Genomic DNA, 16897 nt, shown 5'->3' on the forward strand with positions numbered 1-16897 from the left:
ATACATTTATGATTATTTCAAGATTGAATTGAACATTGAATAAAAGTATTCATATGAAATATGAAAAAACTTAAAATTCAATCAATTCCTTCTCTAACATACTTCTTAATCTTCTTCTTATCTGTTAAAATATATTATTTAAATAAAAAGAATAACTTAATTATAATTGCTCTTGTAAAGAAATTAGGTTTAATATCAATTTAGAATGAGTTATGGTTACGGTTGTCATAACTAACATTTAAGGACTGCTGATTACTTTATCTCGAATAGTTTGTTCTAAGTGAGTATATATCGCAACTATACATATGTTAAATGTAACTAAGGAATCAAATATAACACACATACGTATGTCATTCTTTCAAAAGAAGGATTATGACAATATACGTTATCAGTTTATTGAAACAAGTTTTTAATCACGAGAAGTTAACAGAAAACAATATTTCTAGATAACGTAAAGCACGAGGAATGTTCATTGTAAATATCGACAAACATGAGATCGTTTATATTGGGATCTAATATTTTCAACAGCAAAAGATGTGTAAAAATATTGTTAAAAATATATCAGAAAATTTAATTGTAAACTTGAAGATTTTGAAAAAAAAAAATTTCAGGTTTCGAAAAGATTTATTTCACAAATTCTATATGTTAATTTATTTAACAAAAAAACAAAGTATATATTATTTAATAATCAAGTCACATAAAAATATAGTATGTCTTATGAATTGACCGTGAGTCAGAACCAAATTTGGCCAGTTAACAAGGGACAGTATTTCAGGGCTTTCTTACACAATATACACTAATTAATAATATTAGTGAATTAACAAGTATAATTTATAGATTTCTATTACACAGATATTTCTATAAACAGATTTCTATAATTTTAGAATTTTATGTTAAACAAGATTGATTTCTGTAGTTTATAAAATTCACTTATAAATCTTTATGTAATTACCAAACTTGTTACTATTAAGGAGAGAATTTATTAACGCCGGTAACTTATAATTTGTAACTTGCAAAATTTCGTTAGTAATATTAATTAAATCATATGTGTGCAAAAGAACCCAGAGAACATAGCGAAATAAAAGAAATGGTGGGGCAGCGATGGCCAATTGGCAAAGCATGGTCAGTTCACAAAGCAGTACTATACGCTGAATATAGCAATTTATGCATTATTTGATCTATCGAAAATACACAGAGAACAGAAACAACTTCAAGCAAGTTCGGTAACGACACAAGTCAGCAAGTGATCTGAAGCGGACTGCATCCGTGGACAGTCAAAGGGGTGTGCGCCCCGGTTACTTGGATACAATTGTGATTATTATATTTGACAATAAACCTTAATTTATACTATATGAATTGGAAATAATACGTGATCGAGATATGGGTGAGTTGTGTGATAATTCATGAAGGTACATGTTTCTGAAATCGGGACCGAATCTTATCGTGTGAATACAAATTTGGTCGGTGTATAATTCGTTAAGATTTTCTCCATTAATATTTCGATGTAATTTTGGCACTTTTGTCTTTCCAGGTGGATTACTCAGTTATTTTCGTAATTTACTCGGCAGCCGGGAGATGCGGATTTTAATTCTAGGCTTAGATGGAGCCGGAAAAACTACGATCTTGTACAGGTGTGCTTCACATTGACAAGCTCTGCTATGTTTTACTTGACAGTTTATGTTTTAACATATATACATTCTCCGTGTGCTATCATGTTGCAATTATTTCTTCACACACTACTTATTTCTACATACGAATAGTTTATCTATTTTGTGTTTGAACATTTGTATCCAATAATGCTTGTAATCAAACATTAAGTGTATGTTTATGTGACATAAAAAATTTGAAACTTGCATGTGATGCACTATGTATGTAATACATTGTTTTCAATCTTATATCTATCAGATTGCAGGTTGGTGAAGTGGTTACAACAATACCTACTATAGGATTTAACGTAGAACAGGTTACATATAAAAATTTAAAATTTCAAGTATGGGATCTGGGAGGTCAAACTAGTATACGGTATGTTATATAATACATGTGAATTCAAATATAGTTTTAGTTTCACTTGATTTAATATTTTGAAATGATGTAATATTTATGTGAACTACATGACATTGATTAGTGAGAATTACATTACACATCACATTTATTAAATGTAATTATATTTCAAATTTACAGACCATATTGGAGGTGTTATTACTCAAACACGGATGCAATAATTTATGTTGTGGATTCTGCAGACAAGGATAGGATAGGCATATCAAAAGATGAATTAATTTATATGTTGAGGGTAACTATTTTTTTTGTATTAGAAACATAGAAAATCAATTCATCATCATTCATTCAATATAAAATATATCATACAATAAACTGATTTAATATAAAGTGTTTCTAAATTCGTATGGTCTATTTGAGTTAATACCATGTTAAAACCATAAAAAACATAAATATATATATATTTTTTTTTGTGTATGTTTAGGAAGAAGAATTGCAAAGTGCTATTTTAGTGGTCCTGGCAAATAAACAAGATATGGCAGGATGTTTAAGTGTTGCAGAGGTACATCAAGCACTTGGATTAGATGCTCTTAAAAACAGAACATTCCAAATCTTTAAAACGTCTGCAACGAAAGGTGAAGGACTTGATCAAGCAATGGACTGGTTGTCAAATGCACTGCAAAGTAGAAAATGATTAATATTATTAAAAAATTTTTCTACCCAAGCCTTATTAAGGAGACTAGTCATATGACTGTCAAATTAAACGACCCACGCAGAGATGGGCACTTCATTCTATTTATTACAACTATATTTTAAATAGCCTTACGAATTCTATCGGAAGGCGATTCTATAATTTGTCACAATTTTCGTAATGTGAAGCAAGGAATAAAAGTACCAAAAATTTTATCTTTCTACACAACTTGAAATAAAGTAAACATAGAGATTTGTTCAATCTAAATATTTTTTTCCGCACCATTGTCGGATGATTTTATCATTGCTATACTACGCAGCTTTTATTACCTAATGATATCATAAGAATCTTTGGATAAATAATTTTTGTTACTATACAAGGCAATACAAAGTTTATCGGCTTTTAATAAACATTTCGCAAAATTATAAATTTATTATTATATTGGCAATGGTAAGTGTAATGTATATTGATATAGGTAAATATATCTATTACTTATATTAGCCAAAAAGATCATTTATAAATATTGCAGTAAAATTGGTAATTGTTTGAAATGTCAACATTCTGACATACTGTGTGAATAGTTATGTAAATATGTGTAACTGATTTAATTTCATTCATATACCGTTAAGATACATATGTAAAACGTTCTCTTTTATAAAAAACATGATACAAAAAATTATGTGAAGATTTGGCGGAAATTAAAGCACAATGATGTTTATAAATTTAATACAGAGAATTTGAACGATATAATACTACCATAAAAAAACAAGATTAGTCTTTCAAAACAGTATACATTTGAAATTAATATTTGAAGAAAATAAAATACATTTTGTTAGTTTTTATTTAATAGTGAATTATTTAATTTTAATACCAAATAATATTAAATAATTAAGTACATTATTCAAATAAACTACTTGAGCAGTGTACTAAAATTTGATAATTAATTTATGTATTTAAAAATCTTTATAAATACTATTTCATAATAAATATTCCATAAATATTAATTGCATTTATATTTTATAAAATATAATTTTTTAAGTGTAAGTAAAATGTGTTTTATATATATATACAGAAAAAAGTTTTTCGATTTACATATATATATATATACAATTATAGCGAATAGTATCGCTATATTAATTATTATACTAATTTATAAATTTTTGATACATGATTTGTACAAAAACTTGCAAAAAGGATTAAATATTTTATGTTAATTATATAATATTTGTGAATAACTATATCTTAATTTTGCATTGAAACTATTTATGAAATAGCGATTTTTTTTGCATGTGCAAGAAACAATTATAAACATACCTGTCACGTTTTTTAATTTATTTAATTTTACCATGTTGGAATTCCAAACCTTTCAATTCGTATCATTTGTGTATCTAATTCCATTTGAACTTTCTTTCTCATATAGAATATTGGACAATCACGGCTAAAAGAATATAATATTAGATTTACTATCACACATACACAATAGAAATGTACATTAGTTGATTACAGAACGAACCTTGTGCATAGCACTTCCTGATGAAGACTTCCCTGACATCTTTGACATTCCGTCCATAATCTACAGAATTTTTCTTCTAATTTTCTACCGAGATACAATTCGGTTTGATATAATTCTGCTTCTTTTGGTTCACAATATTTACATAATGCCATCTTTTCTCTTTCCGGTGTTAAAACTGCTTTGCAGCCCAAGCATATTTCTTTTTTACGTGTAAATGCAGATAGAGCACCGACTTTCGACGTAACAACGGATTTTGTGCGTGTATGATCTCCTTTCAATAAAAGTGATTCAGCCTTTTCGCCCAAAATTGGTTCAAAAATACGTACTAATGGTTTGGCTAATTGATTTTCTAAGTAATAATTTGTATCTATGGGAACATTATTTTCTAAGACATAGATGGGATCTTCAGCCTTTTGATAAGCCGGTGTGCCTTTGGCTGCTCGTATGAAAACATATGGAACTCTGTCACCAAGCTTTGGCGCATTTCCGGCATCTCGTTTTTTCATTTTGGCTGCTAATTCAACATGCGCTTGCTTAGCCGCGTAATCAGTCTTAGTTAATTCTTTCGTAACTACTAATTGAGAGATATCTATACGATTACATAGAAGATCGCTTATAATCTGTTTCGCATAATTCAGCGCATCATTGGGATTTCTATAAAAAAAGGAAAAAAATAGCAAATTAGATTTGTTTTAATTGTAATAATTTAAATATAATATTCAATTACCTATCAATCAGTAATTTTTGTAAACAGGTATTCATCATGTTTGCTACTAATGGACAATTATCTCTTCGTACAGTTTCTAAACCTTTACAATCCATTTTATCGTATTTGTCTGGACGAGTAAAATATAGACCAGCGTATCGTTTCTTGTTAATTAACAGGTATGGAAAGTATACTTTTTCAAATTCCAGTTTTATCGGTTTCAAAAACTTTGAGGACACATATTCCGCTGCTTCACGGCCAAGTTCCATTGCCTCTTCGACTGTTTTCACACCAAACTTTATCATAACAGAGTCAGTATCTCCGTATACGACTACTGCGTCATTTTTATATCCTTTGGAAATGCAGTATTGTTCTTCTACTTCTTGCTTTGTTCGTTCTATCATAGTACGTCCATATGCGGTAACACTCTGAAAATTAACCATTTCCCTATGAAAGTAAGTAAAACGCAGATTACTAAAAAGTCGAAATATTAAAATCTTACAGCAGAAATGTCTAAACAAGGTAATTTCCCCATTTGCGCCCCGGTGAAACCATACACAGAATTAGCAGATACTTTCAAAGCATATTGTCTACCATCCAAAACCTTTTGTTTCAATGGATCAGTTTCTTTCTTCAGTTCAGCTTTTGCTGCTTTTCTAGCTGACAAAAGACTTTCTAGAATTTCTGGAAGAATTCCTTTCCTAAGAGTAACTTTAACAAATTTTGAGTCACTTGGAGTTACAGTAATATCATCTGAATCAATTTTAAGTTTAATTTGTGTATCGCGTTTTAACAATGTAGTGTAACATAGATTGTGGGCCATGATAATACTGGGATACAGAGAACTGAAATCCAAAGTTGCAATAGGATCGCTATAATATCCGCGTTTTGGTTCTATAACTGTTGCGCCTTCGAACTGTTCGTCGCTAGCTTGACCCCGATGGACTGGGATTAAGTAGTTTTTTTCTCGAGTCTGAAATTACATATTTGTGGCATAACTTCCTAAAGAGATAAAAAAGAAGAATTACCTTTCGTAATAATTGCGACACAACTTTTATTTGTTGCCCCCGAGTTAGTAAACTACATATGGAAACTCCAGTGACTCTTGCCATTTCCATGTAGATGAAAATACACATTAATTTATCCAACAATCTAAGCGGTAAATATGCATCTTTCAAACAGTAAACGGCAAGTCTTCGACGTGTTTGCGCATTACCATTTTGCAAATCCGTGATAATACTATGATGAACATCTTCTTTTTGCTCTTGTAGAAAATGATATGAAACGGCATTTAGAGTATAAGATCTTAATTTATAATCTCTAACCAATACCTAGACGTGAATGTAAACTTAATGTACAGTTAAATGTAGTAATTTATAATAATTTTTAGTATAATTAGTTTTACCAGTAATAGATCAAATGGAACTCTCCCTTCAAAATTAATGGATTTATTTTCACGTCGACCCATCTGTTTGCTTTGAAGTACTTGAGTTTTAATTACTGACTTTATATTTTTTATTCGACCAAGAAAGTAAAAGTCTCTCACGTTGAGATGTTTCGCACGATTAATTAGATAAGGAAAGTCAAAATTATTTATGTTATATCCTGTAAAGATATCGGGATCTAACTGTCTCACGAAATCCGCCCATTTCTATGAAAAATAAAATGTCACCGACTGAAAATATACTATTTTATTTTTAATAAAATTGTTTTATGATCTAAATTCAAAAATTAAATTTTGGATATATTCATACCTCTAACATTTTTTGTTCTTTCTCAAAACTTAAAACTTGGCAACCAACAATCGGTGCACATGTATCGAGGGTAAAAATATTTCGCAAAAAAGGTTCTGCTTCTCCTTGTCTTATCACCATATTTGCAATTTGTATAACGGGATCATGATTTGGCTCAGGAAAAATACCTATACATAAAAATAATGAAATACCTGTACATATAAAAGAATATTCAATCAAGAGCTAAATTTTACCTTTGCGACCGGCGCATTCAATATCAAAACTAAGAATTCTAAATGGTGCAATTTTCGACCATTCTCCTTGAGGAGCATGAGCAATGAAAGCATCCCATGCAATATCTACTTCCAACTGGCACCTTGAAGTAAAGGGTAAATTATGTCCATTATGCTGTCGAAGTTTCCAAGTTTTTGGTGGTAATTCAATCCATGAACATCCAACTACTGATGTGTCAACCATAAATCTTAAATAAATAATTATCTAGTTAGAGAGGAACGAGAAACAGATATTTAAAAAATAGAAAACATGATGCAATTATATACCTAATATCAAAATCAATGTTACTTTCGAAAGCACTATAGCGGTGATTGAATTCGGATAAAATGGTTTCTTCTTCTACCACTTTCTTACAACGTGCTACTAGTCTTGGAAGTGCCACTGTAATTTTTAAAAACAACGATTTTTCGTTTCCTGTGTAGCCATACATATTTTGTTTATACAATCGCTCAACAGCTAATACAGCCTCTTGAATATTCTCTGGATTTGATCTCATATCTTTTAACATAGCCTTGTTTAGAGCTTCCTAAATAATATATTGAGATCATACTACGAATTGTGACTACTACTTTAAAAAATCTTTTTAATTACTACTACTAATTTCTAGAATTATATACCTTAAATAATCTACAATGATGTTCATTAAAATTTTGTGGTGCTGTAACATATAAATAAGGATTAAATCCATGTACATGACAACAAACTGAGTTTCCTAATTCTGTAACACCAAACATCCTCATTATTGGTACAGGAGGTATGTTACTGCCAGGCATTCCAGGTAATGGTGTACCTTAAAAAAAAAAAACAATTTAACTAATTTGGAGTAGTTGGATAGAATTTGTTTATTTGTAGTATTAATTACCGCTATAATGGTCTATTTCTATTTGCTGAAAAATTAATGCATCATTTTGTGGATTTAACTCTGGAGGTGGAGGTCTACTCCATTTCGAATATGTATTTTCTTGTGCAGGACCCTAATAAGAATACAAATTTATTAAACAATGAATTTATGCTATATAATAAGTTTATATAACAAAATATGTAATACATAAAAATAATCAAATACATGTACAAGGAAAAGCATTTAGCAAGCACAAATTAAAATAAGCCTGCAAATAAAACGCAACTTTTTTAACATTGAGTGAATTATAATAAATCAAATTTAATATTATTTATGAACATAATATGAATTAAATGGTGATAATAATTGAAAAATGTGTTATTATATGAATGAAAAGATACATATCATAACAAAATTAGCAAATAACAGAGTTTATAGCATTTTAACAGTTTGATGCATCTAATATTCACAGTATGCTTAGCAAATACTTCTTTTATACGAATTAACTTACTCCTTTTCCTGCTTTACTTAGTTGTACATCAGGTGGCTAGGATAATGGAAATACAACTTAATGATATATCGAAATTACTCTTAATATAATATTATATAGTGCTACTCTTAATATGTATGCAATACTGTAGTAATCAATGTTGATGAAATATCATTTTGCAAAAATCTCATATTATAGTGTATTAGCAGTACAAGGAGGTAGTATATTATTTAATGCTTGTATACCTCTTCAATAACCTGAGACATATCTCCAAATTCATCTTCCATTTCATCCATAGTAGCCAGTTCAGCTTCAAACGAACCAGGATAATCATCTTCATCATCATCTCTATTAGTGAATATGAAAATTAATAAAATATGGAAAATAAATATGGTAATAAAATAATAATGATTAAAAAATATAAAACAATGAAGACACAATAAAAAATTTATTTATATCACGTTTTTATTTTATTCATGGCATAGGTAACAATAAATTAATTAAACAATATTTAGTCCAAATTTGTTTTAATACAGTCTGTTTTTGTTATTCAAGAGAAACAATGTGGGATTTGGGCAAAGTAAGAATAACGTTACAATGAATTTGTGAGGTTAAAATAAATATTATGAGTATTTACCGATATTTTGCTCTTTTTACAGCGGAAGGTGTCGAAAATTGCTTTTTATTCATTTTACTTTGTTATATTTTAACTAAATGACGCACACATTAAACACAAAAATATTTCAGATGCAATTTGTATTGTGCAACTGTTTGTATAAAATTGGCGCGAGAAAGTTTCAATACCTAGTTACTTCAGTGACGTTACGATCAGGACATTATGTGCAATATTAGAAAATAAATAGCTAGCGTTATAAAAACTTCGAATCACATAGTTAACATAGAACTGTTATCATTTTTTAGTCATTTTATTCATTTATTATCTCAGCTACATTCTAGTCATTGGAATAAATTTTTATGAACTGGAACAAATTTTTTACCGGTACGGCAGACCACGGGGATTATGGGAATGAGGAGGAAACGGAAACGGAGGATGATGAGGATATCACTGATAGCACCGAAACTGTATCCACCGATAAAAAATCGCACTTTCTAGGAATGCACTTTCATAAACTTTCACATAATTACTTACCGCAACAATGTATTAAGCTAGCTTTCTTAATAATCAATATTACAACTCTTGTGAGTTTTACAATATAATTAGTAACAAATTATTAACGGTTTATAAATAGAACTTTGTTCCTAAAAAAATAATTAAAGATTGCAGGCATTGTTGGCATTGTAACCTCTATATGGATTTTCACTGACAATAGAATAATGACAAGGCTGATAGATCAACGCTTTCATGTTACATCGCTATTATTTATTAGTTTCATTGGCTCATTAGTATCGTCATTGGGGATTCTTGGTGTACTTCGAAGAAGAAGGAAATTTTTAAATATTGTACATTGCATTGTCTTTAAGTACTAGAAATTACATAACCGGCGATAAAAAACCTTAAAAGATTATTTTATTACAGTATGCTTTGTGTTACTTGACATTTCTCTGCATCATATTTATCAGCGCTATAATGAGTTTCTGGATTTTCGAAGAAACCACGAAGAGGATTCAGTTTGATATGAATACCGCTATCGAAGGATATCATTCTTCCTCTTGGAGCAGAGAAGCTTGGGATAATACCCACAGATATGTAAGAGAGTATCTCGTACTTACCACAAGATGTCTCTGAAAGATCTTGTACCGATTTTTATCTTTCAAAAATCAACCTTTAAGGAAACCTGTTTTTTTAGTTGAAATGTTGTGGAGTAAAGTCTGCAATGGATTGGGCTAAGTATCACGTTGAAATTCCGACAAGCTGTTGTTCCAGATCCATCGGAGAAGTACATTTTCTTGTTTTTTTGGAAAATTATACTAATATTAGTCCTTATTGTGAAATACATATAGCGTTTTGTAATACGCAGTTGTATTCTAATGTAATGTTAATTATTTCATAAAAATCATCTTGTATATATCAACAAACGTGATATCATTATCTTTCATCCTCTTATTCATGTTGAATTTATAAAAACAATTTTTTACAGTGTTTACAAATGACAGAAGCGGTGGCATATAAATCAGGATGTCTAAAAAACGCGATACTATTACTGAAGTCTCATATACACACCATTAGTATATCCGTGCTGTTGATTTTTCTAACCATAGTGAGTAGAATAATTCCTTGTGTGAATATACGTGACTTATCAAAATATGTAGACATTATTTCAGATGTAAATACGTTACATAAGGATGACAAAAAAGCTTTATGACAGTATACGATAAATATACTTCCCACATATTTTGAAAAAGCCTGTACTCAAAGCAGATCAGAGTCACTCAATTGTTTTCCTGTTTCAGTTAGTGAGTTTCGTTCTTGTGCTCTGTATACTTGCTAGAATGAAGAGACAAGATTGAAGTTGAGTAATCGAAATGAAAAATATCAGGACAACGCGCGAGAAACGGTAAATTTTTAGTCGGAATGAGGCGAAGGTGAACGAGGATCAATGACTATAGATGAGACAATGACAAACTCGCTGTGAAACGTTTTCTCGCTTTTATTATCATATATAGATCATATATTTTCTGAAAACACTTAATATATTGTACTTATGATAGTAATATTGTAATTGTTACTGGACATGCTGGTTTGGGTTTTTTGCGACACACGTGTATGACAGCGGAATTTGCTTCGAAAAAAATTTCTCTTCACGTTTCTCTAACAAATGGAACCATCGATCGATGGATGGCAGTTTCGTCGAGGGTGTTTCTTTTTTTCGCCGCGTGACACGGCTGGATAATAAGATTATAAAAATTCTGTCTGACCATCGTTCGCTTTCATCCTCGAAAATGGGCCTTTGTTTTTACCGGGCTTTACGAAATTCGTCGTAATAGTTAATAATAATAATAATGGGCAAAATTCCGACGCGGATAATCTCGTCGTTATATTATGCGACGCGAAGTATTGACATCGTAATATGTATGTAATTCGTCGAACGCGATACACAGAATCTTTCTGTCTTTATCTCTCCCATCGTCGATACGTCACGCAAGCAGCGCCTGTGCGTTGCACCTTACTTTTTTGTCCCACGAATGTCTCGGCATCTATCTTCGTTATCATGTACAGTAATCCCCAGATAAGTGCCCACTTTTCTTCTTAATTAGGATAAATCACAAGAATTCCTTAGTTCCTCCGTATATTTCTCTGTAGATCATGAATAACCCATGATAACCACCGAGTTTAAAAACTTCTTTAACTTTAAATATTTCTTCGAATCGTTAGAAATAAGCAATATAGAGATTGAGAAGATAAAAGTATCAGGAATTTATATATATATATATATACCATCACTTCTTTCTAATAAAATCCAATGTGATTTTTAGATTCTTAATCTCTATTTGAAATTTCTTCTGAACATTTTAATTTTCCTATACATATAGATAGACTCTGGTATAGACTCCATTTCTCATGGACCCTATTCATGGACGCTTAACCAGGTGTTACTGTATACATATGCATATAATATCTAGTACCTCGGTGTGAATCCGTATACGTGTGTGTATGCGTGAGACACGCGCCAGCTTGATGTATAGGGCTGTGTTTATGTGAATACGTGTACAGTGAATCATTGATCATAGAGGACAGGGCTGTGGGCGCAGTTTCCAGGCAAGTTCCATTCAATTACAGATATATTATATCATAGCAAACATCGTGACTATTTACAATAAATACAGTCGATTAGATTATATAAATAAAATATATCGTATCGTTAGTTTAGGTTTACAGCAACACGTGACAGTAAACAATTAGATCAGCGGCGAAGTAGCATAATCTACTTAGGGTAGTGGTCGTAGTAGCTGTAGCATGACTGACTGCGCATTCATTCATCTCTTTTATACGTTTATTTCACGCGCGCACTCTCTCTAGTTTCTCTTTCATTTTTTCTTGCTCGTTCACTCTGAATAGATCACCCTCATGTTCTAACTTGTGCTCAAACTTCTGTGTTGTTCTTGATCTCGACTTCATTTTTGGTATCATTGAAGGACGAAGTTCGCTTCGCGAGAATCGAGTACACCACGTGTGGTCCGACGGATTCAGCTAGCTCGGCCATAACTATTTAATAACGACATCTTGCGTTCGTTTCCCGTACAATCCGTGTATCTTTGCGTCGTAGTGATAATTAATGCAATAATAGTTAGTAATAATGACGATCATATTCTTGTTCGAGCTTTCTCTACCCCGTTAATTCCAGAAGTATTTATATTTATATATTTATACGTATATTTATATATTTATATTTATACTTGTATTTATAAGTATGCTTCGCGTGTAAACCCCGCGATCGAAAACTTCGGGGGAACGCGTTCGTTTATCTTTTTCTTTATTTCTCTTATAGAAAGTTTTTAGCGAGACGAGACGAAACTTCACGGAAGTTAAGAGAGCGAATCTGTTCACTTGTTTTTTTTTTCATTTCGTTCCTTTTTCTTTTACTATTTTTTTCTTCTTTAGTGCTAATTAGTTACTCGAATAGTACAGTTGAGACAAAATGGTTCTCGCGACCCTGCACGTTGAATCCGCCTTTTAAAACGCCGATCAACTCGCGTCGACCTGATCCGCTTTTAATAATTTGACACTCACTTTGATACTTCATTTCATTTCTTAGCCGTTTTAAAAAATAGTCGATTCTTTGAACGCCATTGCCGATTCAACGGTTATACACGTTATATATGTATGTATAGATTATACGAATAAACTGGGGCTCGAGGATGGGGGAACCGGAGGAATGGGACAGGTTGGGGTCAAGGTTAAGGAATGTGGAGTGTTTAGAAATCCATGAATCGATGCGTGGTTTGACCACCAATGTTTTCGTAGTCCTTTATCGCGTATAAACGGCTCGCCCTTCCGCCACATGGTGTGATTATGATATTGGCAGCATAAGTTCGAGAGAAAATGGCGGAAGGACGAAAGAACACGTTAATTATCGAATATATACGATATCGAGCATGTAAACGACAAATTTTTAACGTATTTGAGTTATATAAAAAAATGTAAAAAAAAGATAAAGAAATCCATTTTCAATTTCGTTAGGTCACGAGAGCTTGCTTGGACCACAGAGTTTGGAGGATTTTTGATGTTCAATGCAGCTCTAAACACTCGCTCGAGTCAAAAATACGTTTATGAAGCTTTCCTATATAATCTCTTTTTTCTTTCTTCCCTTTCTTTGTTTTTCTCTCTCTCTCTCTCTATATATATATACTTTGTAATTTTTCTTCGTTTATACATTCAGCGTAAGGTAATTCCTTTTTTTTTTATATGTTTTTTTAATTTTTCTCATCTATCCAGACGATAATGTTGTTGTGCCGCTATCTATCTGTTTTAAGAACGGCACTGTCTAAAGCCATATTCGCAAAATATTCAATGACAAGTATGAAATTTTTTGAAGAAATGCGGAAAAATAATAGGGCAGAATTGAGATTAAAAGAAAAGAGATGACAAAGAAAAATAGGTACGATTTGAGTTGAACGAAGAGCAGGACGGAGTAGGAGTATAAAGGGTGGGATTAAGAAAAGTTCAAGACGTATTCACGTGGAACGGGCAGTGATCTAATAACTGGGGTTGTAGGGTGGAGGTTGGTGCTAAATAATATTCTTATGTACGTAGGTGTATATGGCGTTCAGTACACAGCAAAAACGATCGGTACTGACGAGCATTAAATTTAGATATACACACTTAGTATTCAGTGAAGAAACATAGTTAACGTTCCGTTATTCATATCCAGCAAGCACAAATATGCAATAATATCTCGTGTATACGTATTATTACCGATAATGGAGTTTATTCTTTCTTTCTTTCTCTTTTTCTCTCTCACACACGCACACATCTCCATTCATTTCAATACTAATTTAAACATACAAACATCGGTTGGCTCGTCCAACATTTCTTTCTGCCCCGTCATTCTTGTCGCAGGAAGCAAAATGGTGATAGATCTTTGTTTATAGTATTCTTTTTCATCGTTCCCGCGACGATAGAATTTCTCTTTCTTCCTCTCGCTCTCTTTTGAACAACAATTCGTACGTGACGCGACATCAATTTCCGAGGAAGTGGACGCTAGCGCTAAATGAAAGGAGTTGGGTAGGACACATTCATCGTTAAAAATACGTTAGCGACGCTATGCAGTGTACGTGTGTGTGAGTGTGTGTGTGTACGTGTACATCGACGTCCTGTAATTAGTCACGCTCACCATTGTCGAACATTGCACCGATATTTTCTCCTTCGCACGAGAAAGCACCACTTTTATAATACACCATAAACATCGCCTCTTTCTCTCATATTTTTCAATCATCTACTTTAACCTTTTAAATTCGGAATATCGATTCGAAACGCGTCATGTTGATCGGCCGCTTCTATCGAACGACACCAACATTCTTCCACCATCTTCTCACGTTTCATTGACACTTTGGACGCTGATCAATCGTCATTTCTAGCAAAGGACGTTGTTCTTGATCCTATTCGATACAGGGCCATTCATTGTTGAGATACACGCATGCGTATTCTTTTTACGTTCACTTGCGATCCGTATAGGTTATGTTCGTACCTATTGCATATCTATTTTCGACAGAATCTTCTTTGATCGATCTTTTATTTTCTTTTTCATCTAAGTACGATTAAGGTATCGCGCGGGTAAACAATGGGCGAATGGGTTACACAAAGTTTGTTTGTCGCGTGGTACATCGACGATCGCGCCTCGTGTCCTTATTCTATTGGAAAAAGTTTATACGTCAATGTAAAGCTATATATTGACTAGTTTCTCTCACTCGATTCGCCTCAACGACGAATGGCCTGCTTTCTGCATTCCTCTTTTCGTCGTTCTTCCCTCACGTTCAATGACGACGCGATGTCTCATCATGATCATTCGTTAATGATGAACACACACATAATCACGTTCCATGTTTTTCTCGACAATTCCTCCCTCAGTCGTTATCGCAAGGAACTCTTTCTTGTTTCGCGAGCAGGGGAACAACAAGTTGACGAGCTCTTTGTCGTTTCCCGTAGTTGCTACAAGGACGTGAGCTTCCCGGAACGTATTCTATTCTCCTAAGATGGCCGACGACGATAATATGCTTCTGCTAATTCGCGAAGAAATCGCGAGTTGTGATAGCACGGTCGCACGCAACTTTTCTCCGAGATGCTTACACACTACACCCTAAATCGCGGTACAATATAATCGATATAACGTTAAATGTTTTTGGCATCTTCGAAATACACAAATAGACTTTGGTATAAAACTTTTTTTTGTTTCTTTTGATAGTGTTCAGTACGTTCATACAGAGGACAGGTGGCTCGCTGCAGCTCAATCCTCTTATTCCTTTCTTCTTTGATCCGTTTCTGATCCTCTTCTTCATATTCCTTCAAATACGTCACAACACGCTCTACCTACGCCAATTCGGAAATTCCTGTTACTTCAACGATTGGACAATTCTCCTGGCAACGGCATGTGTCAGGAGAGGAGGACTCCCTGATTTAACGGTACTTTGACCCGATTAGCAGATTTTATCTAGCCACCAGAGCTTGCACGTAGGCGCGCCTCTCCTCCTGCGGCGTTTCTTGCTCGACGGGTCAACTGCCTTCTTTACGAATCGGATATTGTATGGATCTTCCGCCAGCTCTGGGTACAGTTGTGCGTCGTGGATGTACTCACCTTCGTAATTGGACGCGGACCCGGATTTTAAAATCTCGTCCTGTTCGGCTACCATCCACTCAATAGCCGTTGGTGTGTTTGCTTTCAGTGCTTCGCGTTCTCGATGCCAAGCCTTGCGAATGGCAGTCGCTTTGGCGTGATGTAGCAGTCTTTGTTTCTCTTTTTCAGCTGTGGTACCGTAACGCAGGTTCACTATATAGCTGGCGCCATGTATCTTCACGTCTATCAGCGAACTGCTACCACTTCCGTTCTCGCTTTCGTGGAAAGTCGTATTCACCTGACCACCTAACCGTTTTAACTGACCACGATCTTCACTAGCTCGCCAAGTTTCTTCCTTGACAAAATAGAAGGCGTCCTGCTGCGCACTGTGCACTACAAATGTGAACGGAAGGAAATACGACCGATTGAATACGGAGGTGAAAACATCGCCATAGATGGCGTTAGCGGTTGGCACGCTGGACACTACGGCTTGACCATCAGCAGTCCTTGAAACCAAGATTCCTTTTCCAAATGGAGGATCCGAGGCTGCACCCAGGCGACTGGGTATCAAGTCACTGGTGTCTTTCTTCAGGGCTGAACGAGGCGGCGCTGATAAACTGACAGCGTCTCCTGAGTGCCTTTGTGCGATGTAGGCTAGGAAGCCTGATTGCACACCAAGATTTCTGGATCTCTTCTTTTTGCCAAATATGGAGGTACCTGGACCCAAAGATGGCGGAACGAGGCTGTCTGGAAGCTCGTCAGGGAAAAGTTGAGGAGCAAGGCTTTTCAGGTCGTAGCCGAGATGCGACAGCCATGATATGTGGTCTGAGAAAGATAGATAGGTAGATAAATAAATAAATAGAAAGATAGATAAAGATAAGAGAACTGTGGTGATGAGTAA

The 16897-nt window shown here is 33.5% G+C and overlaps 4 protein-coding genes across 19 annotated transcripts in view; 2 read left to right on the forward strand and 2 right to left on the reverse strand.

Moving 5' to 3' along the window:
• Nucleotides 1–1077: 1077 nt before the first annotated feature.
• On the forward strand, nt 1078–3531 carry LOC122568536 (ADP-ribosylation factor-like protein 1). The gene is made up of 5 exons (XM_043728396.1): nt 1078–1384; nt 1532–1631; nt 1906–2022; nt 2182–2293; nt 2483–3531. Exons 1-5 carry the CDS (start codon nt 1381–1383, stop codon nt 2690–2692), a joined length of 543 nt encoding a protein of 180 aa, XP_043584331.1. The 5' UTR covers nt 1078–1380; the 3' UTR covers nt 2693–3531.
• LOC122568533 (DNA polymerase delta catalytic subunit) lies at nt 2539–9082 on the reverse strand. 2 transcript variants are annotated; one of them, XM_043728387.1, is made up of 15 exons: nt 8904–9082; nt 8512–8614; nt 8288–8323; nt 7798–7909; nt 7553–7725; nt 7202–7461; nt 6896–7122; nt 6663–6829; nt 6314–6559; nt 5937–6239; nt 5411–5881; nt 4930–5336; nt 4203–4856; nt 4004–4127; nt 2539–2674 (listed from the first exon to the last, which is right to left on the reverse strand). In XM_043728387.1, exons 1-14 carry the CDS (start codon nt 8954–8956, stop codon nt 4031–4033), a joined length of 3309 nt encoding a protein of 1102 aa, XP_043584322.1. In that variant the 5' UTR covers nt 8957–9082; the 3' UTR covers nt 2539–2674; nt 4004–4030. The 2 variants fall into 2 exon arrangements, with proteins under 2 accessions (XP_043584322.1, XP_043584323.1); XM_043728388.1 differs by lacking the exon at nt 8288–8323.
• A 15-nt stretch (nt 9083–9097) lies between these two features.
• LOC122568534 (tetraspanin-9-like) lies at nt 9098–15769 on the forward strand. 7 transcript variants are annotated; one of them, XM_043728391.1, is made up of 7 exons: nt 9200–9466; nt 9545–9727; nt 9804–9974; nt 10075–10164; nt 10366–10485; nt 15372–15532; nt 15628–15769. In XM_043728391.1, exons 1-6 carry the CDS (start codon nt 9242–9244, stop codon nt 15447–15449), a joined length of 867 nt encoding a protein of 288 aa, XP_043584326.1. In that variant the 5' UTR covers nt 9200–9241; the 3' UTR covers nt 15450–15532; nt 15628–15769. The 7 variants fall into 7 exon arrangements, with proteins under 7 accessions (XP_043584325.1, XP_043584326.1, XP_043584327.1 ...); XM_043728392.1 differs by lacking the exon at nt 15628–15769 and adding an exon at nt 10679–10782 and having other exon boundaries at nt 15372–15504; XM_043728393.1 differs by lacking the exon at nt 15628–15769 and adding an exon at nt 10538–10782 and having other exon boundaries at nt 15372–15387.
• The window catches only part of LOC122568532 (teneurin-a), a 699158-nt gene continuing 694250 nt past the window's right edge, over nt 11990–16897 (reverse strand). For all 9 annotated transcript variants that reach the window (XM_043728382.1, XM_043728381.1, XM_043728380.1 and 6 more), the window contains one exon: nt 11990–16821. In XM_043728382.1, the coding sequence (XP_043584317.1) occupies nt 15860–16821 (962 nt within the window). In that variant the 3' untranslated portion in view covers nt 11990–15859. The remainder of the gene's footprint in view (nt 16822–16897) is intronic.

This window comes from Bombus pyrosoma, linkage group LG6 (assembly GCF_014825855.1).
Source record: "Bombus pyrosoma isolate SC7728 linkage group LG6, ASM1482585v1, whole genome shotgun sequence".
Classification (NCBI taxonomy): domain Eukaryota; kingdom Metazoa; phylum Arthropoda; class Insecta; order Hymenoptera; family Apidae; genus Bombus; species Bombus pyrosoma.